At 36.2% G+C, this 25,788-nt stretch overlaps 1 protein-coding gene across 16 annotated transcripts in view; it reads left to right on the top strand.

Annotated features, from left to right (window-relative positions):
* The first annotated feature begins 1,875 nt into the window (after positions 1-1,875).
* The window catches only part of MLLT4 (myeloid/lymphoid or mixed-lineage leukemia; translocated to, 4), a 92,678-nt gene continuing 68,765 nt past the window's right edge, over positions 1,876-25,788 (top strand). For 11 of the 16 annotated variants that reach the window (XM_014950762.1, XM_014950768.1, XM_014950754.1 and 8 more), the window contains exons 1-11: positions 1,876-2,073; positions 3,747-3,862; positions 5,370-5,533; positions 6,934-7,094; positions 8,076-8,233; positions 13,914-14,025; positions 14,438-14,605; positions 15,976-16,020; positions 22,221-22,315; positions 23,045-23,307; positions 24,677-24,746. In XM_014950762.1, coding sequence (XP_014806248.1) covers positions 1,899-2,073; positions 3,747-3,862; positions 5,370-5,533; positions 6,934-7,094; positions 8,076-8,233; positions 13,914-14,025; positions 14,438-14,605; positions 15,976-16,020; positions 22,221-22,315; positions 23,045-23,307; positions 24,677-24,746 — 1,527 coding nt within the window. In that variant the 5' untranslated portion in view covers positions 1,876-1,898. The remainder of the gene's footprint in view (positions 2,074-3,746; positions 3,863-5,369; positions 5,534-6,933; positions 7,095-8,075; positions 8,234-13,913; positions 14,026-14,437; positions 14,606-15,975; positions 16,021-22,220; positions 22,316-23,044; positions 23,308-24,676; positions 24,747-25,788) is intronic. The other 5 variants (XM_014950765.1, XM_014950766.1, XM_014950759.1 and 2 more) reach the window with 3 other exon arrangements.

The following is a 25,788-nucleotide window of genomic DNA, read 5'->3' as shown; positions in this document are numbered from 1 at the left end:
CGTTTAGCTAGACACCTTTAGATCATTGGATATAAATACAGTGTGAGACCGGTATGAAAAGGATGTTTACTCAGGATGTTGTCTGTGCTGATTAGAAACTACAGTAATGTACAGAGTTCATGGACAATGTGGTAACTATAATAGATGGTGGAAAAGTCAACAGAGCTATGTGAAAAAAAAAAAAGTTGTGCCTTAAACGTGCTGGAGCTCACTTGGAGTTAGCAAGAGTACATGTAAGGAAGTTCCAACTTGCTATGGTAGGTAGGATTTCCAGAAGTCATTTGGTAGCCTTCTGCATGAGAGGGGTAAGTCCTCGTGTGGATAATTAGTCAATAATTAGAGTTAAGAAATGAAGTGGATTGGATGCTTTTGAATAATTGCAGTTAAGTCCAGAGTGGATGAGGAGGTGGCAGTTAAGCTGAAGTGAGGCATGTGGAACATGTGACTCCTTGCAGGAAGGAACACTGGTTTGGGATTACAATAGATAGTTCTGTGGGAACAGCAATTTAGGCTCAGAAAGATAAATTCTGTAAATTGTTAGGATAACAACAGAGAATAAAACAAAATCGACCATTGTCTAGGTTCATGGTACATTTACATTTGACTGCTATATTGGCATGGGCTGGGGAGCACCCTGGGAAGAACAGTGATTGCTTCTGTGCATATCTAGGTGGCTGATATATTTGTCTTACTATAGTTTATAAAAGTTGGTGGGTTTTTTTCTGAATGATGAGTAGCTTCAATAAACATCTCATGTGTTTTGCTGTTCAAAGAAATGTTGTGATGTTTTGTGTGATCAGACGTAGCACTGGAAAGGGCTGTACTTGGCATGAAATCTACCACTACGCTCGACACCTGAGGGTATATCCATTTCAAAGCCTCTGAAAAGTGAAGATGGGAGCAGTGACTATTAAACTGCAGAGTAAACTTGCCAATGTCAACTAGGGCACTTGAATCTTCTTGATTGTCCATGAGTGCTGGGATTTAGGCAAGGGGTGAGAGTCGGCCAGGTGGAGACCGCTTGGGAACTAAAATTTGCATTTGGAGTTGTTGAACAGACCAGTAATGGAGCTGCCTGAGCAGCCAGTGTCCTCCTGCAGTTCGGTAGGCTGGAGCGGAGGACAGGACTCTGAATTTCCAACAGTTGGAACAGATCAATGTTGCAGTCGTGGTGTAGGCACTTGGTCAACAGTTGCAGTCCTTCCTTCCCTCCCCTTCACCTTGTGTTGGTACTGAAGCTTTTCTTCCCTCACAGAGTGTTTAGGGAGCTGTACCGAAGACTAACGTTTCTGAAAATATGAAATGAAACAAATCAAATTATTTAGCTTCCTCAACAGACTGTTTCTGGGACAAACAGATGCCAACATAAGAAAGAGTAGAGCATGAAGGGGGAGGAAGAGGAGAGAAAACATGATGTTTAGGACTGCTGTGACAGAATGCTGTTCTCTTTGAGACATCTTACTGTTCCTTGAGAACATTTAGCCAGTGCACTTAGAGACATGGCATACAGGGGCCTGCTCTGGGTAACAAAATATACTGAGAGCAGTCTCAAGACATCTTTCTGGGGCTTAAAAAAAAATTTAAAAAATTATTACTTTTCCTTCAAGTAAACCTGATAATAGCTGTAAATTTGAATATTTAAAGATTCAAGTTTTAAACATTTTCAGTAATGTAGATAACTTTAATTTCTTCTTACAGAACATCCTTGTTTATGGTCTCCTAGTTAGTACTGCCTTCAGTACTGCCAGTGCGGTATTCCATAGAATCATAGTTTTGATGTCTTATATTTCATGATGTATTTGTAACTGATAATAAAAGAACTCTGAACCTTATAACTGTTGGCCAACACTAAGAGTTGTATTTTTATTTCTTTACAGGATCTGGAGTTTCATGGAGTAATGAGATTCTACTTCCAAGACAAAGCAGCTGGAAATTTCGCAACAAAATGTATCCGTGTCTCTAGTACTGCCACAACTCAAGATGTGATAGAAACTCTTGCAGAGAAGTTTCGACCAGACATGCGAATGTTGTCATCCCCTAAATACTCACTTTATGAAGTGCACGTCAGCGGAGGTTAGTATTTATTCACGAAGTCTTTCCTGCATCCACACCACCTTCCCGTCCACCCTCAGCCAAAATATCTTTAGGTTTGCCCCCACCTTCTGAACTGCATAAAACTTGGGTGTTTTGTTGCTAAGTACGTTGCTACTAATTGCTACTTGAGGGAGTGGTATTTCAAAATGTAAGTACATATATCAGGCCTGCAGTTTATGTAAGTTTTGATTATGATCTATTAAATGCTGTACTTTACATCCTGTTAATTTGTTTACATTTGTGAGAGAGTTGCTATTTTTAGGACTAACAGGTAAAGGCTAAATTTATAGTGGGAGAATAGGAGTGTTAAATTGGAGCACTTAAAGAGTACATCCTCAGTTCTTGATGTTGTGGGCCTTAGATAGGTAACATGCCTTATAACCCCTGTTCCTTTACTACTAACTGTGGGAAGTTCAACATAGTATTGTTTGAAGCTACTGTGTTTATTAAACAGTTCCTTTCATGTTACTTGTGAAGAACTTGGAGATCTAAATAGCCTTTTCATGCTACTAGCATTTGTGCCTCCCCAGTAGAAAGCTTCAGGTTGGAAGGGGATATTGCCTGTGGTGGTGGTGGAGACAGGAATAGGGGAAACCAGCTTTTTGTCGTGATTTGTTTTGGGGTTTTTTTTGTGTGCTTTGAAAGCTTACACAAGTGGTTTAGCTACCTTAAATTCTGCTTTTGAAAGATTGAAGATAATTTAATTTGAGATAGAGAATGGAAATTTATTGGGATATGTGTCGCTTTTCATGATCTATGAATAATGACTTGATATGAATTATATGGGATTAGGGAAAAGTGCATGTGCCATCACTGATTTTAAGCACTGAAGAATATGGTTTTTTTTCTGCTTTAGCTTTCTTTAAAAATGTTAGCTACTGGATGTAGCTAAAAATGTTGACTACAGGACCTGTAGTCAAAATTAAATTATTTCCTTTGCAGAGCAAATTGCTGATGTTTAAAATGTGGCTTGTAAGAGAGGCACCTCATACAATAGGAGTGTTTCTCATTAAATGAAATGTCACTGCAAAGACATCATTGTCTTACTAGGTATATGTACTGTCTCCTGCTTCTAGAAGGAAGATAAAATGGCAAGACTTGTTTAATTTATTTTTTTTTAACCGCTCTGTAGGATTTTTTCATATACTTAAAATAGTTATAATACACTGAATACACTAAATGAAATTTTGTCTAGTATGTCCGTAGTGGATTTTTTTTATTATTAGTTATTTCATAATCTGGTTTATTTTTCTGCAGTCTTTCCAGAACAATAGTTCTTAGGCCAGAACCAGAGTAGTTAAATTTAAAATCAGGAAAATGAGTATTTGGAAGTCTTGGGAAATTACAAAGTTTGAAACAGCCTAACTCAAGATGTAACTTCTCTTCCTGAGTGATAATCTCGTGTTTCCAGTCTGTATGTATGCAAGACTGTATTATGAGTACTTTAGCTTGTGTAGATGAAGAGAATACATTTGGGCTGGTTGCTATAAAGGGGACATGTATTTCTATTTCCCCCGGCTTTCTGTCCCTATACTTAACAGGTAAATATTAACTTTTCAGCAAACCTTTTGTTTTCTTAAGAGCATAACTTATTTCTAAATATCTTGACTCTTGAGGTGCCAAGTAACTTACTGCTTTTCATTTTTTTGAAGAAGAAAGAAGATTAGATGTAGATGAGAAGCCTCTTGTTGTACAATTAAACTGGAACAAAGATGATCGAGAGGGAAGATTTGTTCTCAAGAATGAAAATGATACGCTTCCTCCAAAGGTGAGTCTTTAAAAAGTAGTGTACTGGTTGTAACGGCAGTTTTGAAATGTGTGGGACTTTATATAGCAAAATATAATTTCTATTTTTCTAATTCCTGAAAACAACTGCTGATAACGACCTTTGATATCTGGAGCAAGTCTTTTTAAAATAATTAAAATGCATCTTCGCAGCACAGCATTTTCGTGATCTTTCTGATGGCTTGTGATTCTTTGATCTATGAAGCTGTCTAGTACTGTGGCATGTAATGCCCAGAGAACTTAGAGGTTGCTTTGTTCTAATATGATGAATTAAATGTTTCCACAACTAGTATGATGTCAAACACCTAAGACCTCTTACAGAGCCTTTAAAAAGGGATGCCAGAGGGAGTTAATTAAAAATTGTTACCTCCCTAGGTAACATTCTGTTTCTTAACAGAACTGATGCGACCCTGTTTCCTTTTGGGGAGGTGGTGGTTGTGTTTGGTCTTTTTTTCCCTTTCAAATGTTTCCTTGCAAATGCTGATATGTGAACATCAGCTGTACAAAAGCTTTTTTTTTAATATCAGTCATTTAAACATTAAATTAGATCAGACTTTAGCTCCTGAAGTCATATAATTATATATATATGTATGTATCTGATGCTTCTAGCTATGGAAAACATGCTGTTCAGTGTGGGCTGTCTTCAGACAAGAGCATATATTTATTTTTCTCCTTGAATTAGAGCTTGTTAATTTTAAAGGTGCTTTGGCTATAGGTGCATGAGCTAGTCTTACACTTTTACTACACTTTTGACTACAGGGTACATCCATTTCAGAGGTGGGGAGGGAAAATTAATGATGTCTTGTACTATGTCTACCAGACTTGCTGTTCCTATTCATTGAATTAAGCAATATTCAATCTTCCTTCTTGGTATTCTTCACTTCCTGATAGAAGCAAAAAGACCTGTATCTTCTTTTTCTTGTCTTCTGTTATTTTCTCTACAGAAGGCAAATGAGCCTAGGATTACAGGTGTCTTGAGTATGGAAGGAGCAGGAATTAGGGAAGAGAGCACTGGAAGGACAACTCTGTAAAAGACACCATAGAGGAAATGTTCTCTGTAATGTTTTTCCCTCTGCAGTTTATTTGTATCAGATGGTCCAACACAGTTATCTTGAAAATAGATTAAGTGCAGTGTTGTTTTGCAAAGTATTTTTACTGGGAGGCAGAAATTTGTTTTGCAGTCTTCAATTAATCTTTGAGGCCAAGTAAATAGTAGGCATCATGCCAGCAAAATTCTATAGTTTTTTTGCTTTCTTGACTACAAGGTGCTCATCCAGTTCATGCCTGCTTTGGAATATGAAATTATTTTTGCCTTCTGTGCTATTCCAGAGAGTATTAGTCCCATCCATGTGTAATGCAGTATTTTTTGCCTGGAATGTTGTTTTTCTTTTAGTAATACTGTCTTAATCAGATTTATCTGGAAAGTTAAAACCAATCCTAACTCTTCATTAGACTAAAACTGATCGTTGTTTTAAACTCATTTCTTTCAGAAGGCTCAGAGTAATGGCCCTGAAAAACAAGAAAAAGAGGGAGTAATTCAGAATTTCAAACGAACACTCTCAAAAAAAGAAAAAAAAGAAAAAAAGAGACGTGAAAAAGAGGCGTTGCGACAAGCATCAGATAAAGATGATAGACTTCTTCATGGGGATGATATGTAAGTGTGTTAAACTTCAATCAGTCCATATAACCTACATCTTACTTTAAAGGATTCCCCCTCCCTACCAAATAAGTTGTTGTTTCTTTCAAAACTGAGTTGTTGACAATGATGTACTTTAAGAAGGTAGAACATGGCTGCAATATGTTCATAAGCCAAAATATTTGACAACAATTTCTGTGGTTTATATGTACATTTTGCCCCAAGGTTTGTTTTTAAACCATGAAATACTTTTTTCCACCTCTTGTACAGAAATTGACACATGCTTGCTGACATGGACTTTCTGCACTACGTTTATTTTTGAGCATTTACTCTAGAATGGGTGTATTTCTCTTCCCTATGTTTGATTGTTTCGTCTTTTGCCAGAAAAATTAGTATGTGTAGGTGTTTGCATTTGACTTACCTGAGTCAGTCTCTTTTTCAGTGAGACCTATTTTGGTAGCTGGTCTTCTGTGGTCTTCAGCTCTTGCTCCCAAATCTGCTGGGCCTTAGTTGTTGAGACAGAGTAGGACATACATCATCCTTGTGCAGAAAACTGGAGCACAAGAGTCAGGCGTGAATAACTCTATGTAGAACTAGAAGGCTGAGAAAAGCCTACTTTAAACTAAACTGTGTTTCTGTACTGGATTCTGTATGTTGCATATATAATACCCCAGAAAAAAAAGTCCTTAATGGTGGATTTTTAACATACCCAGAAACAAAATTAATGATGAAAACTTACTAATTGATAACAGATTCTCAGAGATGAAAGAGATTAGTTGACTACTTGAAATACAAGAGCATTTAGTTGCTCAGCTTGATTTTTCTTTTTCCTTTTTTTTTTTTTTTTATTTCGTGACTGTTTTTCATATGTCTAGTATTGCTCTTCATGGATATGCTTGCAGTGTTCTTCAGATGTCAGCATCATCTTTCCAGTATTCTGTGCTATTACTTTGCTTGATCTTAATTTTTTAAATTAAAATAGAATTGTATTTAGGTGCATTAGCAAAAGCATGAGCTGCAGGTACATGGTAACTCTGCTTCCACATGATTTGCAACATTGCATATGAGAATAAAGTTAGCAGTATAAGGTAAAGTTTCTTTAATGCCTTCTTTCCCTGCCCCCAAAGAGACAAAACACTTTTATTTTTTTAAATTTTTTTTTCCCCTTTTTTCCCCTTTGGATAACCAGCAGTCATCAATACTTTAGTTGTTGTCTATTTCAGGTGGGCATTGTTTATGAACAGCGTTAATCCTAGCAAAAGTGAAGTTCATATAGAAGCCATCTTACAATAACTTAATTCATCTCCTCTGTGTATGGACTCGACTTACCTTTTAACCTTTCTAAAGAGATAAGGATATATGTATTTTAAGCTTTCAATGACACTTTTTTTTTCTTTTTGTTTAAATTAACTTGGCAGTGAGAATTCTCGCCTTGCAGCTGAGGTTTACAAAGATATGCCTGAGACCAGCTTCACTCGCACAATATCCAATCCCGAGGTGGTTATGAAACGGCGGCGACAGCAAAAACTAGAGAAGAGGATGCAGGAATTCCGCAGTTCTGATGGCAGACCAGACTCGGGTACTTGGATTTCTCCTGGTTAAGTTGTAAACAGTAAACTGTTCACAGGGAGAGTATTTTTAAGGCCAGCAACTCTTGTAAATTTGACTTAACTTCTGCTTTCTCCAACATTTTTTTTTGTACTTCATGGCTAATTTATACTTGATGTAACTGAATGAAGGATTTGTAGAGGTCACGTTCCAAAGAAGTGTGTTCTGTGTCAAGTGTGAGTCAAAGCTTTCAGTGATGGGCAAATTGAATTGAGAGAATATGCTCATTGATCTTCCTGACAGTGCTGAACTGGGGAAGATGGAAGGACAGAATTAGACTTACTAAGCTGACAAACTGAGGAAGTTTTCTGAAACAAATGTAATTCACTTTGCTAAGAACAAGCTGAACGACCTGAATGTAAAAATGCCCTCAGTAGCACAAATACAAGATGACAAGGAGTCATTGTTCAGGTCTGCACAAAGGATTCTGGTAGATCTTGTGAATATCAACAATCAAGTATTTCACATTCTTCAGAGTGGGGATAAAGATCACAGTAGTTGTATAAATATTAATGTTAAATGAATAAATGAAGCAATGTTAGTACTAATAAAACCTTAAATGATGTATTCTGTTCGTGGAAGAGTAGTGAAGAGAGAGTTAAGAGGTGTAGAAAACATCACCTAAGGGAAATCTTAAGTGGGCATTTTAAAGAGAGGGGCACAAACTTGTCAGTTCTTCATCCAGTCATTTTAACATCAGGTAATATTAAGAATGGTGAAGTACTAGGGAAAAGACTTGCTTAGAGAAATTAGGAAAGCATCACTGGAGGTTTTTGCCAGTGGCGGAGACAAATTTATTTCAGGGATGTTATGTAACTTTTCTTGTATTTGTGGATTGACTAAATGATTTCTGAAGGGGTTCGTTCTTATATTCTGTTAGAAATATAATGAATGGCTGAACGTCTGTTCTTTTATTCTCTGGTAACATTGTTAATTAAATTTTATTTCCAAGGTGGGACACTGAGAATTTATGCAGACAGTTTAAAACCAAATATACCGTACAAGACAATCCTGCTGTCCACTACGGATACTGCAGACTTTGCAGTTATTGAAGCACTGGAAAAATACGGGCTGGAGAAGGAAAATCCCAAGGATTATTGTATTGCTCGTGTAAGTGAAGTTACTAAGTCATGATCTTCTCATGCTTCATATTTGATTTTGTTCCTTGCAGTAGCTTTAAAACTAAATGGAAAGATTCTGATAGTTCTGTGACTAACTCTTTAAAATATAACGGCCTCAGGAATTCTGAAGTCATTTGTCAGATTTTTTAACTTTAAAAATCTAAATCTTCTAATCTTACTAATTTCCTACTTGCTACATAGGCAAACGTTAATAATGGAAGTAACATATTTCTGTATTTCGCACCCTGGTTTTATACCACTAAGTGTGCTTATGGTTCTCAGATGTATAAAATAATAGTTAATCCTCTGGATACCTAAATATGCTGTTGCCTTATGCCTTTCAGTGGTAGCTTACCCTCATTACACATCAGAAAAGTTAAAACGTTTAAGTTTACCTTAAGCTTACTTTCAGAATTTAATTATTTTAATAGTTCTAAATGAATTGTATAGAATTGCTGTTTCTTAGAGGTATGGCTATATCAAAAAGTCCCATGGACAGTACTGATTAAACCTTACAAGCTTGTGTCCACGTCATCATTCGAAAGAGAATAGCAAGATTTGAAAATATTTGGTCCAGTGATTACATTTCTGGCTATTACTTGTCTAATAAACTTGGATTTATTGCTTCTTAAAAGGATTTAAGAAAGGGAAAAGTGTTTGTCTCTTACCGTATTGTGCTCTCTTCCCTTGCCCCTTCTCTGGTGTTTAAAGTGCCACTGGAAAACTGTAAGAAAGTTTATGTTGTTTTCTCTGCGCTTTCTAGCTGTTGTAAAGGCTGTAGATAGATCTTTAGTCTTAAAATTGCTTTCTGATTTATTATTTTTTTTTTTAGGATATCTGTGAGTAAACTTAGTGCCTGCTTTTGCTGTGCTTTACAGCCTCTAGTGGTATAATTATCTGAGAATTGGCATGGTGCTCTAATGTTGTTCTAATTAGTAATAAGGAAGCTGTACAGTGGTAGTGCTTTTGTAGTTTTGTAACAGTGAACTAATCCTAGTTTTTATTGTTTCAACAGTTTTTTCTTGGTTCTAAATGTATTTTTAATGAAGTTCTGGACATTTTATCCTTGTTTTCATTAACCTGAAGTTGAGGTCCTAACTGTGAAAGTTAATTTTACTTCAGTAAAATATTACCTTGGTTTTTATTATAGAGAGGAATAATTTTATAAGTAAGAGGGGTTTTTTAATGACACAGCATCGTAAAAATTGATTCTCAGTTTTGGCTGTGAAGTATTTTCTACATGTAGTTTTAATAATGACAATTATCTTCATATTGTGGGTTCTATAAGTGAAATTCGTGATTTACAGTCACTGATCTTAATAAATAGGCTGCTGACTTGATGTGCTCATTTTTCTGCTTGTCTGAGACAATTGTGGGCTACAGCGGAGGCATTGTGACTGAATTTAGAAGATAATTTTGCATCAGTTTGTTCAGAGTTGGAGGGTATTATGATGTATTATGAAATATTTATAATTTAGGGAATTTGTTAAACTGATTGCATGCTTACTAGGAAACGTTTGTGGTGGTGGTGGTGTTCCCTCTCACCTCCCCTCTTCTCTGATCTTGTGTGGGGATGCTTAAAGTAGAAAATAGTCTGAGGAATGTTGCTTTGATCTTGGGGAAGATTAACAATCTTTACTGTGAAGCAAATTGATTCAAATTAGTTTTCTGGAAAGCACTTCTGGAAAATATTTTGTCTTTTTTGAGCCACACATCTTCTTGATATAGTAAGTTTCTATAGTGACAAGTTGTATGGCTTATATTGACATTTGAAATATGCAAATAGTCTCCATTGGCTAACAGCAAATCTTTTTTATATCTTTAAGTGTAGAAGACTTTACCGTTTTGCTCACCATGTCATTGTAGGTGGTTAAAATCTACTTGGCCTTTCTCAGTGCCTCTGCTGATACAGTGCTTGGGTTTTAAATATGATAATCCTTCCTTTTTTTAATAAAGTTGAGTATTTTTAACGTAAGCTTTTGCCAAATATTTTATGAAGTTGCTTTCCTTGCTTGAAACTGTAAAATATCCTAGCTTTGGTTTGATGTGTCTTTCATCACTGTTTTCTTTTTTGGAAAGTCACAAATACAGTGCTAAGTAGAAGTACCAATGACCATGACACCTTTACGCTAAAGGCTCATAGCTGTTCTTTACCCCTGTTCTTCTCCCCTGGTTTTCTGTGGGGAAGACAAATCTATCTTGCACGTGTTCCTATTCTGTACTTTTGGGTTTAAAACAGTGTACAGTGGAAGGTATAACTTGAGTTTCTTATTGGTTGGGATTTTTAAATGTTTTGTTCTCTTTGAGTAGCAGGTGTAGTGTCATCAAAAAAGACTTAAGCAGTTGACATTTACTTAATGGATTAAGATGGATTTTAAGTTACATGACAAGACCTTTATAAGGCTGAATAAGTACGTGTAATAAAGTTCACTCATTTCTAAGTTTCAGTTGAAAAATGACCATTGTAGGAATTTTTCTTAACGCTTACCATTCACTACTTCGTTTGTAAGTGGCAGTTTCCTGTTAGTTCTTGCTTTCATACCCTAGTTTGTGGTGTATTGGGTTGTACCTTTATGCCCACTTCTAAAGTGCTTTTCGATGTAGTCAAGTAAAATACACATTTTGTTTGTTTCAGTTTGCTTGATTTGAGTTTCCCTGAATAACATGGGGTTCACTGCACTTCTCTCAAGATGTCAAATTAATTAGACAGTCTTCTAAGCTACCTGTGCATATTCACTTAGGGCATAAGACTTGAGGCATGTAGCAAACAAGTTAACTCTTAAAAGCAGAATCTCGATTAAGGTTTAGTTTTAGCATGCTCTTATTTTTCACTTGAGGATCAGGCATACATAACTTTTTTACAGTGTCAAGCAAAAACGTGCAGTTAATGGTGATTAGGGGTTTTTTTGTTTCATTTTTTCTTTTTATGAAACAGACATTACAGACATGAGGCTTAAAACATTTTTTAACAAGTTCCATTGTTTTTGGTGTTTTGGTTTCTTTCAGGGCATATGCAGCTAACTTGTAAGGAAAATTGAGGATTAATTCATTTGAATAAGCAGATAGGAGTTTTTTCATTTAAAAAAACATTAAAATGACAAAAAAGCTTACTAAAGAGCTGTTATAGCATGGGAGTTTTGCATGTGAAACCTTTGCTAAGGATAGATCTGATAACTTCCAAGGCATTTGCTGGGATAAACAAGAGAAGATAGTTCATACTCAAATATTAAGCCCCCTGTGGTAACTAACAGCTACAGATTAAGTTAAGTCCTAAGTTACTATGGACTTCATTTCAACTTCTTAGCTTGTATTTTCTGCATGTTTCACTGCATTTTAAATGAACAAATATAAATTGATATAACTCTATCTATGATAATTTGTGTATGCTTGTGAAGGCAGTTGTGAGGAAGCAGAGTATATTCTTCCTCATTATCCGTAATGAGTGTTTTGGTTTGTAGATTGCCAGCTGACAACTTGCTTCCAAGACTTGTGATCTTAAGCTGGTTTTACCCATCTGCATTTCCTGCACTGTTGCAGAAATCATGGAAGTGTCTGTGCTGGATCTCAGCAATCTGTATGGACTCCAATTCATGAAAGGATATTTAACCGCATCTTCTATTTTTCAAAATGAAAGCAAATCTCTACCCATGAGACAAAACCCAATCTTAACATAAACTTGTTCCCGTGGTTTGCTGCTGTTGTAAAATGTAGGCATTTCAGGCTTTGTGGCTGACACTGAGGCAGTATTTGCCTGAAAGAGACGTTTTCTAAAACGGTGTCATCGCGATTAGAAGTCTCCTGGCTGCATAAGCTCAGGTGTGGTGTTTTGTGTTGTTCCACAGGCTAGGTCACACACTTTTTTTTAGAGTGAGGTATATCTGGGTTATCTACTCATGCTTCCTGAGGAGGAACGGTACCTGGCTGGGAGGATGAGACCTTAAGTGCTTTTATGACCCCTTGTCTCTAACTTATCTCATTTACCTTTGCTGCCGTTAAGCCCAATGTAGAGTACAAATGCTTATCCAAGTTCCAAGGCAGAAATAATACTAGGGTCAAGTAGTAGCACCTATGTGTTTATATCTCATCTGTCCTCTGACTTCACTGCGTTTGGGTTTTCTTTGGTTTACTCCCCAGTCTAGTGTTAGTCAGCCCCTGGTACGTGTAGTTCTTGTGTTGTAACTAGTTAACCTTCTGTCTCGAGGGCTTTGGAATTTAAAAATTCTTGCATGTTGAATAAGGCTTGAAACACAGTGTTACTTTAATTAGCTAATCAAAATTAGGTATGGGTATAATGGATTTTAAAAGCTGAGATGTAGAATAAGAAAGAGTGGTTTGGCAAGATAAGATTTGAGTCTAGATGGGTTTCCCGTCAGTTTATACATTTTAATGTTTTCCTCGTTTTATAATATCTTGTCTATTTGAAAATCTAATTAAAGATAATTTAATTAGTGCTATGTTTAGCCAAGTTTTGCATAGAAAATGTTTTAGGGAAAGGCCAATGACTCGGATACATACTTTTGATCTTAAATGTACTTGTTTCCTGCTTGGAAGAAGATGAAAGGATGTTTGAGGTGGATCTGTGAGAACTTGGTTAACACTGAAATGGGCGCAGAGCGGAGGTGACAAATAAGAGTGGAAAAGCTTCTTGAGGGCTGCAGCAGGGCAGGGTGCAGGAGCCCATGGCTGCGTTACTTCAGAAGGTGTTGCCTGGGTCATAGTTCAGAAACGGGAATAATTTTGAATAGTTTGCTTAAAATAGAGCTGCTTGTGAATTTAAATAACATTGTTAGGATCACAAATGAGGGAGTAAAATGTGGTTTATTTTATTTTTTTATTCAGCTTTGAAAGATCTACCTCTAACTTAAAAGGTACTCGCGCACTGCAATACTGCCTGTCATTGTTTTTTATGCTTGATCACTGTGGGGAGCAGTAATGCAAATGTGCGTGAAATCACAGGCTGTGTCTCCTTCAGAGTCAGGACTCATGAATCAAGGTTTCCCCCTTCCTCTGCCTTGTAAGGATATAGCTGTATAAAGGGCTGGACAGTCTGTGGTTGTATTCCCAACGTATACTTCGTTTTGTTTCTTCCTTAAAGCTAAACAGCATAAAGCAATTGTGTGGAATGCTCCAGTTGTGCCCTTAGTCTCTGTGTAGACCAGGTAAATATTGGGTAACAGAAAGATGCAGGAGGTCTCATGACTTTCTCTTTGCCAGCTTGTCTTGCCGTTTCTAAAGATACTTGCATATTGCGTTAGCAGAATGGCATTAGCAAAATGAAAGGCTGATTCCAGTGTGTGAGATAATAAAGGAAATTTCAGTTTTATTTTTGACTGTCACCTCCACAGACTTTTTTTTTTTCTTCCCCTTTGCTATTGAGAAATTGGAATAATTTTGTTAACTGGGGGATGGTTGTGCCTACCTTAACTGTAACTTGATTTCCTTTGTGTTTTAAATATATATGGTGTCCTGGGAAGTGTATCTGTAACAAGAAGCAAGAGAAGAGAGTTAGAAGAAGTCCTGGAAAGCAAAATGCATTTCACTTTACTGAATTCTTTAGCTTTATCTCTTGTTATATACAAACAAACAAAATAATCAGCAGATATACCCCTGAATCCTGTGTTCTAATTGTCTGCTAACAGTTCTGAAAACTGATAATGGTTCTTTTCTAGGTCATGCTGCCTCCTGGTGCTCAGCACTCTGATGATAAAGGTGCTAAAGAAACAATTCTTGATGATGATGAGTGTCCACTGCAGATATTCAGGGAGTGGCCTAGTGATAAAGGTATGTCTAAAAAGCTTTAAGATATTTTTGTACTTTGGGTGTTGTAAGACATGGTATAGACCCCCTGTAAAGTAAGAAATTGGATTGTATATTTTGAAGTGTTTTGTTTTCAGGTGCTTCTAATACTAGGTGCTTTTAGAGTTATTGACTATTTCATTCAGCACTGTTTATAGTAATACATCTTTAGACGGTAGAAGGGTTTTACATTCTATCCTGAAGTTTCTAAATTATTCCCTGTGGAAAAGTGTGCTATTAATCTTTTCAACAGTTTTAACTTAAAACCAACCACCTAAAGAAGTGTCAGGAACTTAGTAAGCTAGAAGTAATCCTATGGAATGCTTACAAATAGATGTTGGATGTGTGCTTGTTCGCTGGTAGTGAGACTCAAAGGATGTGTAATATTGTGTTCTAGGAATACTAGTCTTTCAGTTGAAAAGGCGGCCTCCTGATTACATCCCAAAGAAATCCAAGAAAATAGCTGATGGAAAGCCATTAAAGGGGAAGGAAAGAGTTGACGGGTCTGGCTATGGCTCTTGTCTTCCTCCTGAAAAACTACCATACCTGGTAGAATTAAGCCCAGGTAAGAATTCTTGTTATCTAATAATCTGAATTTACATTGTTACATAGTCATTTTGATTTCCCAAAAATAAAGTCTTTCATTGGAAGCACAGGGAAGTCTATTGGCAGTGTAAGTGAATGCCACATCAGTTGTTCTTCTGATGTTGGATTCTAAATTGGAGCTATCTAGAGGTATACAGAGATGGAGCTTAGAGTAAAGAAAGGGGAGAAGTGACTGACTAAGATTCAGTTTCTGTTAGGATGGTTTCAAGTATGAAGTTTTAAATGCTTCAAAAACAAACAAAAAATCATGTAGTCTTCAACTTCCTCTGGATTTTGAGGTTTAAAACTTGATAATAGGCAAAACAGTTTAACAAGTCGTCTTGTGATTTGGGGGTACGACCAGAAAAGCACTGCTTAAATCTGGCTTGTTTTGCATTCAGAAGTATACTGTAGCATCCCTAGTAAGATATAGTTGACAGTGCAACACATGAAAACTATACTTTTTAGAAGGACAAGAACATGAATTTTAAAATCAAACTTACTGGCTAAACGTTTTTCAGCTTATATGAAACCTTCATATCACTAGCAAGGCTGAGTTTTATTTTGGCATCATTACAACACTCTGGGCTGCATTATAATTTGCAATTAATTTTATGATCTAGGAACAGCCAGGGGAGCTTGATTGTTTATAGCACAACTGCTAATAAAAAACCTACAACTTCTACTCTTAATTTCTATTGTCTTCATGTTTAAAGATTTGGATCAAGACTTTAATTTTTGGTGATTTAGTTATTTGCAGCTCAGAAAAAAAAAGCCAGATGAAATTAGCAGAACAAAGAACATATTAAGTGTATTTTGTATACTGTTATATATGATGAGATTTTATTTGCATATTAACATTTTGGGTTCTTTGAATAGTACTTTTGCTTTCTTTTCTTGTGCTCTAAACTCTGATTCTTTGTGGAGCCTGGTTGCTTTAGTATTAGAATGTTGTGCTTGGGCAGTGGAGCAAGACATCCATTAACTGAGAGAGGAAAAACAATGTGAAATGCCACAGGTGGCAGGGCTGTGTACTGAGCCTTTGCAAGTTGCCTGTGGGACTGACCTATTGTTCATGTTTTTCTTCTAACAGCTTGTTGTCGCTTTTCTAAACAATAAGGATTGTTTCACTTAGTAGCTTTCTACTACTGATGTCTTTATATTCTATGCAGTTTCTAAAGTTGAAAGAGTTTAATGCACTTCATCCTTATAAACTGAGTAAGTGTTGTCTGGCTATAGTTTCACCCTTTCCTGTCTTTTCTTTTCCTGCCTCTTCCGCATGTTCTGCATGGTATCTGTCCTGCTGGTGCTGCCTTCACCTGGGTCCTCTGCATGTGTTTCTAACCCCAGGGAGAAGGAATCACTTTGCCTACTACAATTATCACGCTTACGAAGGTAACGCTATGTTTAATACTGTTCTCTCATTAGTCACTAAAAACATTGCTGGCTGTAAATCTTTTGTTTCTTTTTGACAAATGAAAGGCTCATCCCGCTTATCTTACTTTTTTTTCTGAGGGACTGCTTCTGTGAAGTAATTACCTGTCTTGTCAGCTGCCATTTAATTATTCTATCTGTGAACAAACATCAAATAGATCATAAATGTGCTATCATCCAAAGAGTTCAACCTTCCAGCTAAGGTTAACAACTAAATTTCATAGATTGGTTTACAAGCAGTGTTGTGGTAGAAAGAAAAACGTTTCTTTATCGATCTGCCTGCAGAATTCATAGTTAAAAAGTGAATTGGGTAAATGCCATGGAACTTAATTGTGCTTTTCAGTGTTTGATCACATTGATGCAGTGGATGAAATCCATGATGATTTTTATGTGAAATGGTGTTTGGACCACTGGTAAAGTGACCTCACTTTCTGCTCTTTGGTATTTCTACTGGCTTGGTTTGTGTTGTTGTCTGACACTAACAGTGAACGTCAAAGAGATTTAGCCATGCTAGACAGCAGAATCTTGTTCAGTTTTATCTATAGCATTTGAACTTGATATCATTATGCATTTTTGATTCTCCTTAGAGTTTAGAATAATGTGCAGGTATGTCCTGATTTGGCCAAATAGACAAGAATACAAAGTCACTTTCTTCTTCATTGTGAAATGTCTACAGAAATACCTTTTCCTTTTCTTACTTCGTTACCATCTGTTTCCTCATTTTATTTTCTAGACTGCTGTAAAAGTACTGTACATCTGTTGGTTTTGCTCACCCTTTCGTGGCTATGGAGTACAATACTGGGGTTTAGAGAACTCTGTTCAGACTTATCCCTCCAGTGCTCAACTCTGATGAATTCAGACTTCCATTTCATTAACATCATTATTTCAGAGAGCAGGGAAGTTCCATAGCATAATCAGCTCTGCAGGAGCACCTGACCATTGAGTAGAAAGGTTGAAATTTAGTTGCATCTCACTTGGAAAAAAAATAATTAAAATTTCTTAATTTTTTTATCTAGGAGTGTGGAAAACAAGTCTTAGTACTGTAGAGTCCAGTCTGTCTCTTTGGAGTGTCATTCTGTCAAAATACTTGCTGTTCATATTCTTGCAGAGGAGCCTGTCAGGCTTCAGTTTCATGCCCTGTGCAATTGCACAAATTCAGTAGGTTTGCTACTGGAAATATGTCCTGGTTTTCCATTTCTCCACAGCTGCTGACATTGCTGGTTGTGGGGTTGTTTCATAGACTGAAGATCAGATTCTGCACAGTACAATAGAGGATACACTTCCGTAGCTTGTGACTGTAAATGTGGCAGTCAGCAATTGTCTCTGTCTTCGAAGCCATATAGGTGAACCAATGAACTGAGATCAGCCTGACAGGAAAAGAAGTAGGCTGGATGGACTGAAGTGGGATATGGCAGCACTTTGAGTAGTTGATACTGTCGATTTAACTGTGAATATAGCTGCTGCTGAGTTCAGGGATGTTATGAACTTCAGTAATTCAATCATAATGTTTAAAGGCTGAGGAAAATGACAAAAAGCCATTTTTATTAGGATGTGAGCCTCAGATTTATCCCGCAAGCCTGAAATAAAAATTATAAAACATTTTTTAAAAAAAAAAAGTGGAATGGGGGGCAAAACCTTAAGGTTTTTCTCCCTGGCTCATCACAAAAAAGTAACCCAGAGCTGTAGAATTTACATTAATGCAAGATGCTGGGAACATGCAGGTATAACAGCTCAGAAAAAAGAATTACAGGAGAGTGGAGAAGTTTGAAAGCCTTGGCCAGCGCAATTTTCCCAGCCAACCTTCTTTCTGAGAACAGAACTGCAGTATGGAATGTGGTGACGCTTTTACACGTTAGTCTGAAGGAGCTTTATTGTCTCTCACATTCCTCACTAAATCTTCCTTTACCCGAAAATGTTTACTGTTGACTCTGCTGGAAGTGCACATCTTGTCTGAAATTTAATAGCAGAATTACCTCCTGAATTTGACATGATATTTCAAATCTGCCCAACAAAGCTCTTAAACTTCTTCCTGAGTGCTAAGAGTTCAGACAGTGACTTGTGCGGGAAATCTGTTGCTTTTCAGTTTGGATTTAACTAATTTTTAAATCAATAGGTGCAGTCCCTTGTGTGGACATTTTTGTTCAACTGTGAGCATACTTGTTTTCTATGATTTGATCTTCATAACGTGGGTTAGTCTGTTTTTAAGTTGACACTATTTTCCAGCATTGTTTCAAGCACTGGATCAGCAAAATCAATTGAAATTATCATCTCCAAAGTGATGTAGGGTTCACCTTTTAGTGGTGAAGTAACACATTTAAAATATATATCCATGAAGGGAGGCCCGTCTTGTCTTTTTCTGTTGATCAAAAATGTACATTTGTATTATGAATCACTGAATTGATGATGTACTTACAGTGACTGTTCACTTCTGTTCACTACACAGTTTTTTTTATAACACTTCTATTTGAAGGATGACTGTTGACTCATAGCTGCATGAACCCAGTCATGAAATCTACTTGTATTGCATCCTTAGTATGGAAAGTGATAGAAAGCCACAGCTTTCATGCGTTTTACATTAAAAATTTCACTAGTGACTATAGGTGATGAGTAATATACTTTGCATCTTTTTACTATACACTGTGTGTTTTATAGTGGTTTTTACTGTACATTTACAGGCTTTAGGGTTTTGAAAAGCCCTTTTTTCTAAATCAGTTTCCTGCCTGGTCTTTGGTGATAGGGTCTGCTTTCTGAGTGAGGGTTACCTCTTGAAATGTAAGTGTTCAGTCTGCGGTACGCAGTATACACAGATATATATGTATCCTTCTATGTGTATTTCTGCCATGAGGGAAAATAAGTTGTGAAACTTACTTCAAATACAAACTGTACCAAGTTTATTTGAACCCTCATATGATGTCACTGGGAAAAGCTTTGTCAGGTAGATAATTAAGTTCAATGTATGCAGTAGTGGCTCATTTGGTCTCTTGAATCAGTTCTCGCTCCTTCGGCTTGATGCTTGGAAGCACATCTGGGAGACATGTTCCAATTCAATTTTCTAACCTTAAAAACCCCCAGGAAACTAGACGTTTTCTGCACCTATTTAGCTCTGCTAATGTGATTCAGTCATGGGTGCCATAGAGAGAATATGGGCCTTGTTTTTTCCGTGCCACTTGTTTACTTATGTACATATATAAAATGAACAGGTTTGTATAGAATTCCTTATGCCTCTTGCTGCTGCTTCTGTATTGTTTATTAATGCCTACCTTTCTTAGAACTTTGATCATTCAAATTTCTGAATTAAAGTTGTTGTTGTGTCAGATAAAACCCACAGATACATTATACATTATTTCTACACACACACACACACCTGCCCCCCCAAATCCTGGATCTTGAGTTGTATGACTTCTGTTGTGCTGTTGTACAGTTGTATGACTATATGACTTTGCCATAGGTATGGCAGAGTCTGTATGCTGCTGCAGTGAGTTGAGGAATGCATCCAAACAACATTTAGGCGAGCTTCCAGCTGTTGAAAAACAGGAAACACAGGACTTTACACAGTAGTATAATGCAACCTTCCTTCCCTCCTGCATCCCTCCCCTAGAACAAAAAGGCTTTTCATCCTTTTTAGAATTTGTAGTAATTCTCTTCAAGATTAAGACACTTTTTACTGAGGAAGTTTTTTCTTGTTACATTGGACACTCCAGAGGAACAAAACAGTCTTACTTTGCCTCAGCAGAAATAGTGTGATACTAAAATAGATTTCTCATGTGAAAGCTCACTTTCCATGATGTGCATCTATACTGAAGATACACAGTGGTGTGAGGTAAAAGTTTATTAGCAGGAACTTGTTTATTGATTGATTACGCACAAGTGCTGAACTCAGGAATGAGATGAAGAAGTTACCTTAAATAAACACTTAAAAAAAAAAATCATGTTATTTCACAGCATATTTCAGAAACATGTAGGAATGTTTTGAAGTTTGGTGTTTTTTTTTTTTCTTTCTAAGGTGTCGAAAATGTATGGGGCAAAGGGGAGGTATATTTAGTATAGACGTAAAATCACTAGACCATAAAGCCTGTTCCCTAATCTGTGTATAAATATATATCTTGGGAGAAAGGGCCATAAGAAATTAAGAACAACAGTCCTAGACGACTAGCCCAGACTTCTGTGCCACTGACCTTTGAAATGCTGGTATTTTTGTATGTTGAATAGAGGTCCTTGCCTCCGAACTGAATCTTGTATCTTTTGGGTGCCAGTTTTAGCTAACTGGGATGTGAGTAGGAGGAGGAAATGTTTTACTTTTGGATTCATAAATAAATAAATGAAGGAGCTACTCTAGTTTTTGATGTGTAAGTTGTGGAGAGATAGAATAACAATTCAGAGAATTGGGGGTAAGCAGACAAATGTATTCAGTAGTGCATTACATGTCTGCATTTGGTGACATTGAAGATGCAGCCATATAATTTCCAATTAGCATTGTTAAGTGTCATAAACTGCACACAATTTAAATTGCTGAATATATTCTACTAGTATTACCTTTTTAAGTGTATAGTGATATTAGATATATGTCTCTATCAACACAAATACTGGCATTTAATAAAAGGTCTATCCTTGTACCTGAATATGTTTAGAAGGCTGAGTGTTCTTATGTTTAATACTTTTTTTTGTGATGGATGACATACTACTGTTATGATAGTGATGCTAAATATGTTCAAGAACTGGTTGACTCTAGTATCAACACTTTGGTATTTATAGTACTAGCCTATGGACTCTCTCTGCCTGATGTCTTTGTCCCAATAACATCACAACATCCCTAAGAGAAGCTTGATAGTAGGGACACACGTTATACTTTTCCCCATGTAAAAATCACATAAAACTTTGTTACCGTTCTTCATTGATAACACAGCTTCTTCCCATGTCCATTCACTTTGTGTTTTCTGTTCTTTTTTACTGTTGCCTTATTTTCTTTATATCATCTGCTTTTAATTCCTTTAAACTCGTGTTCATTGAAGGATTAATGGAGAACTTCATAGACTAAGTGAAATTTAATGGTTAAAGGGCTTGCATTCTGATTTTAATAAACAGACCCTGGCAGTAATGCTGGGAGTTTACAACTAGATTTAGGGAGGTTCTGTTTATACTGACTTCCATTTAAAATTTGAAGATGACTAGTATCCTACTGAAGACGGGATCACTGTATGTGCCATGGATTTAATAATATTCTCTAATACTTTTTGGGGATGACTTGAGATCATTGTTCATGCCCAAAGGTAAGACAGTCTTTGTCTTGCCGCCTCCCTTTTTGCATCTTCTTCCCTTTGGAGGAGAAGTTGGAGTGAAGTCAGAAGTTTAGTAGCTGATAGTATTTAAAGTTGTAGTATTTTGTGGGAAGTGGGGAGGATTTATATGTATGCCAAAATCCCTCTGGATTAACCTGTGAAGGCAGCAGCTAAATCCTGTGCTGCATCCAGTGTATCTTGTGAAATTTTATTCTATTTGGACAATATGTCCTTTTGGGCAAAGGGGGAATACTAACTTTATCTTTGACCTCATTTTCTGCAAGATGAAAATATAGGTCAACGGGATTAATAAGATAAGCCAGAAGTGCTACAGTCCTGTATATCAGGACTGAAGCTGTCATAGGTAAATGTTTTGTAAGATTCTCTTTTAATATCACCCCATTTCAATATCTGATGAATAGAAAACAGTTTGTCGTGTTGGCCACCTGTCAGTAAATACTGCTGTACTTCTAGTAAGATCAATAAACACTATTTACTATAGAGATCTACAGTTACCTAACTTTCTAAATCTGTCAAATCCATATCAGAATGCCCATATAAAATCTTAGAGATTAACAAAAATTGTATTGCTTAAACTACTAAGGAAATACAGAAAATTTTTCAAAGTAGGTTCAGAATAGTAGTTCTTGATTACTCTGTTCTTCGCACTTGCAGGAGAAAGCCAGTGTGTTGAGTGGGCTCTGTCTGCTTTCAGTATTTTCACACTATAATGAATAAGTTCTCAACAAATCTTGAAGGAATGTCACTCAGTAATTTTTTTGGTGAACGTTGCTAGTCTGAACTAAATTGCAATAATGTGGAAATATTTTGGGAGTACCTGAAATTTAGTAGTTTGCGAATTAATGTTTGTCACTTGCTACACAGATGGTTCTGACTCCAGAGATAAGCCAAAGCTCTATCGTCTACAACTAAGTGTCACTGAAGTTGGAACTGAAAAATTTGATGACAATTCCATTCAGGTACGGAAAAAAGGAGACTCAGATGACAGAACTGATCCAACAACTGGTCAGTTCCCTATAATTGTGCAAACTAGTAAAAAACTCTGAATACTCTTCAAAGCTAGAAGGGTAAAATATTGCTGCAATTTCATGTTGATGGTTGTAATTCTGATTTATTTCCTCTCTCTTGTTTTAAGAAGAAATTAAGGGTTTCACTATTTAAAATGGGGTATTCTTTTTCTCACTGGATCAATTGGTTTGTATCAGTGTTATCATAACTGCTTAATGGCTTTCAAGTCCTAGTCTTGACCCCTTTGAGTAAGGCAGAATCTCTTAAACGTATTAAACAAGCACAATTATATTAAGTTTGTGCCAGGGAGTCTCTTATAGCACCCTGGGTCCATGTCAGTGCAGTTAGTTGACTTGTAAATACTTGCATTGTGAGATTTCAAATCAAAACAAGTGGAACAAAAGAGTTCTGAAGAGCATGTGACCAAAAAAGTGAAAAGCTTTTCGTTAAGGGATCTCTGCTACAAATTTTAGTTAAATATGTGTTTTATTATCTCTGTTGCAATGGAAATTGAAGTGAAGCTCAACTGATTTTAGTACCACTCATTTGTGCTAAATTAATAAGCAATCAAAGTTAAGTTACTAGTCTGTGAATAGGGTAAGCTACAGTTCAATCGTTTTGTTTTAATTTCTTCTTTGGTGTAATTTAGTTTATTCCATGTTAATTCATTCTATTTCCAGTTATTCGGTCCAGGAATTCAACCTCATCATTGTGACCTCACTAATATGGATGGAGTTGTTACTGTAACCCCAAGAAGCATTGATGCTGAAACCTATGTGGAAGGCCAGCGTATTTCAGAAACCACTATGCTGCAAAGTGGAATGAAGGTTCAGTTTGGGTCATCTCATGTATTTAAGTTTGTGGATCCCACTCAGGACCATATCATTCCTAAAAGACCTATCGATGCAAGTCTTATGGTCAAAGGTCCAAGACACAAAACTGGGTGAGTAAAATTTATTTTCTTCCCATTGAGATGAAGGGGGAAGCCTTGGAAAAAATAGAGAATGAAAGCATTATAAATGGCTCATGATTAGTAGAATTGAATGAGTACTGAATAGTTGCTTTTAAGTTTTAAATACGTAATAACTATTTTAATACTTGAGCTCCACCTTGTGATTTTTTTTAGGATTAGCAAGTGTCTTTTTCATTATGAAGTATTCAGACAAGTTTTTCTGATGCTCACTACTGTGTTAAAAACAGTGGAATGCCTTACTTTAATGTATTTCAAAGTTCATCCAACCTCCAGGAAATGTAAAGAATTTGCTGAATGTTTTCAGGGAATGGTTTTTGGTTTTTCTTCGATAGTAACTTTTACAATTCCACTAGAAGGATTTGGAAATGAAGTAGGATAATCACAAAATGAGACTGTCAGGATGGGAAGCTAGCTGTCTCAATATAGCAACCACTTTTTGCCGTGTGATTGCTTATCTTCTAGTTTCTGTGTTACAAGGGCTCACAGTCCAGAAGTTCATCCTGTTGTTTCTCTGTATATTCAAGTTTCTGATAGGTGCGTAATAAAATATACTGATTATAGATTTAGCGACTTGTAGGGGTTCAGGTATTCTATTGAGTGGCTATAGAAACATTCAGGAGAAACAGCATTATTTTTTTTTTCTTTAGTTTATTTTAACATGGACGTACACTGTGTGCTTGGTGTAGGACCTTGTCTGCAGGAAGAGCTCCAGGCATTTAGCTGTCATGTAGTTTTTCTGCTTAAATCTTGAGTTCTTTCTGCATCTAGCCTCCAGATCAATAAACAAATGCTCTTACAGGTTTACATAGTCAACTGCAAAGCAGTGTACTAATGCAGAGCTTTACCTGGACAGCAAAATCTCTGGCAAAGGGCTGTTGAAGCTTGAACAATCAAAAACTTTTTAGATCTTTTGAATTAGCAGATAATAAAATGTATTACTATGATTTATGAATGATTTACATGATTAAGATGGTTGTATGTCTAGTACTGAAGAGCTGAGCAAAAAATTGTAGCAAGCCCATTACAGTCAATACAATACCTTGAACATATTTTTATCTGGTTTTATATTATTTATGTTTATGTGTGTTTATATTTTCTCACTTGACTGAGGAAAAAATGTAACTAGGAATTTGTGTTTTTCCAAAGAAAGTTATCTGTATAAATATTTGTAGTGGTTTTACATAAAGAATTGATAATGTTGTAAAAAGTTAATATTAATTGGACTCATGTTATACCCTGTGGTTTTTAATTTACTAATTTTAGCTACTCTCTTCCTTGTTTGTTAAATGTTTAACAGTATCATTTCTAAAAAGTACTTGAAATGTTATCTTGCTTTTAGAGCTGTTCAGGAAACCACATTTGATCTGGAGGGAGATGTTCACAGTGGAACGGCATTACCAGCAAGCAAGGTATTATATTCTGAGTAAATTAGCAATAAATAACAAAAGATCCTGTCTAAGTTAGGCCAACGTTGTAACATCAGAAGTATTTAGTAAAGGGTGACCAGTTCATCATTCTCCCCAGCCACTTTTTCTTGTGGGTGGGCTTGGGTATCATGCAGTTTTTTTAATTTTATTTTTTTCCCACAGAACACTTCTGTTTTAAGTTTGTATTAGCATTTGGCATGCGTTCTGTGCCAAGAGTAGTAACTGCTTTTTAGAAGGGGAAATTTCTTAAGCCTGGCATATTTTTCCCCAAACTGACCTATTAAAGGCAGACTACATGCAGGTAGAGATTCATATTAGAAATGATACATCATTATCTCATGTAGGGTGCATATGACTATTGTCATCTGCAATAGGGTAAATAAATGTTTTATATAAAACGTGAAAGGGTGTTCAATTTTAATTTAACTAGGCTTTTAAAATTTAATAGATGTGACTTTTGACTTCAATAGAGCTCCTGTACACACACTGACTAAACAAACTGTCTTTGCAGTCATACTAATAAACATTTTATGAGGTGATAATCTTTTCTGCACTGTCTTTCTGTTAATAAATTCCATGCCAGAGCTGCATTTTCCAAGAGCAAACAAATAGAGTAAAATGACACAATGGTTAATGTCTTTCGTGGTTCTATGATCATATGCCTCAGAGGAAATGAGGGAATGAATTATTTCAACAGTATGAAATATAGTAGTCCTTCTAGAAATGCATTTCCTTTTATGTTTTATTACTGCTATTATCAAATTGAAATACTTGTTAAGAAATTTAGTGATAATGGTGTGGCAGTGCAGGTATCAATATAATACTCTGATAGCTTTTGAATGTATTTGTTAGTCTTTTTCTTTTTTTTTTCTTGTGAGAGACGTCTTATTCAGTATTTCTCCTGTCTTTATAGCTCTGTTTGTGACAACGCTTTCTTCTGTCTTGGGTGCATTCTTTACCTCTCATAGGAATTTATTCAGGAACGATTTGGAAGGAAAAAAAACAACTTTGTAAACTATTCAAG

The sequence above is a fragment of the Calidris pugnax genome, unplaced genomic scaffold (genome assembly GCF_001431845.1).
Source record: "Calidris pugnax isolate Ruff unplaced genomic scaffold, ASM143184v1 scaffold24, whole genome shotgun sequence".
NCBI lineage: Eukaryota > Metazoa > Chordata > Aves > Charadriiformes > Scolopacidae > Calidris > Calidris pugnax.
This window is presented reverse-complemented; position numbering and strand designations above follow the sequence as displayed.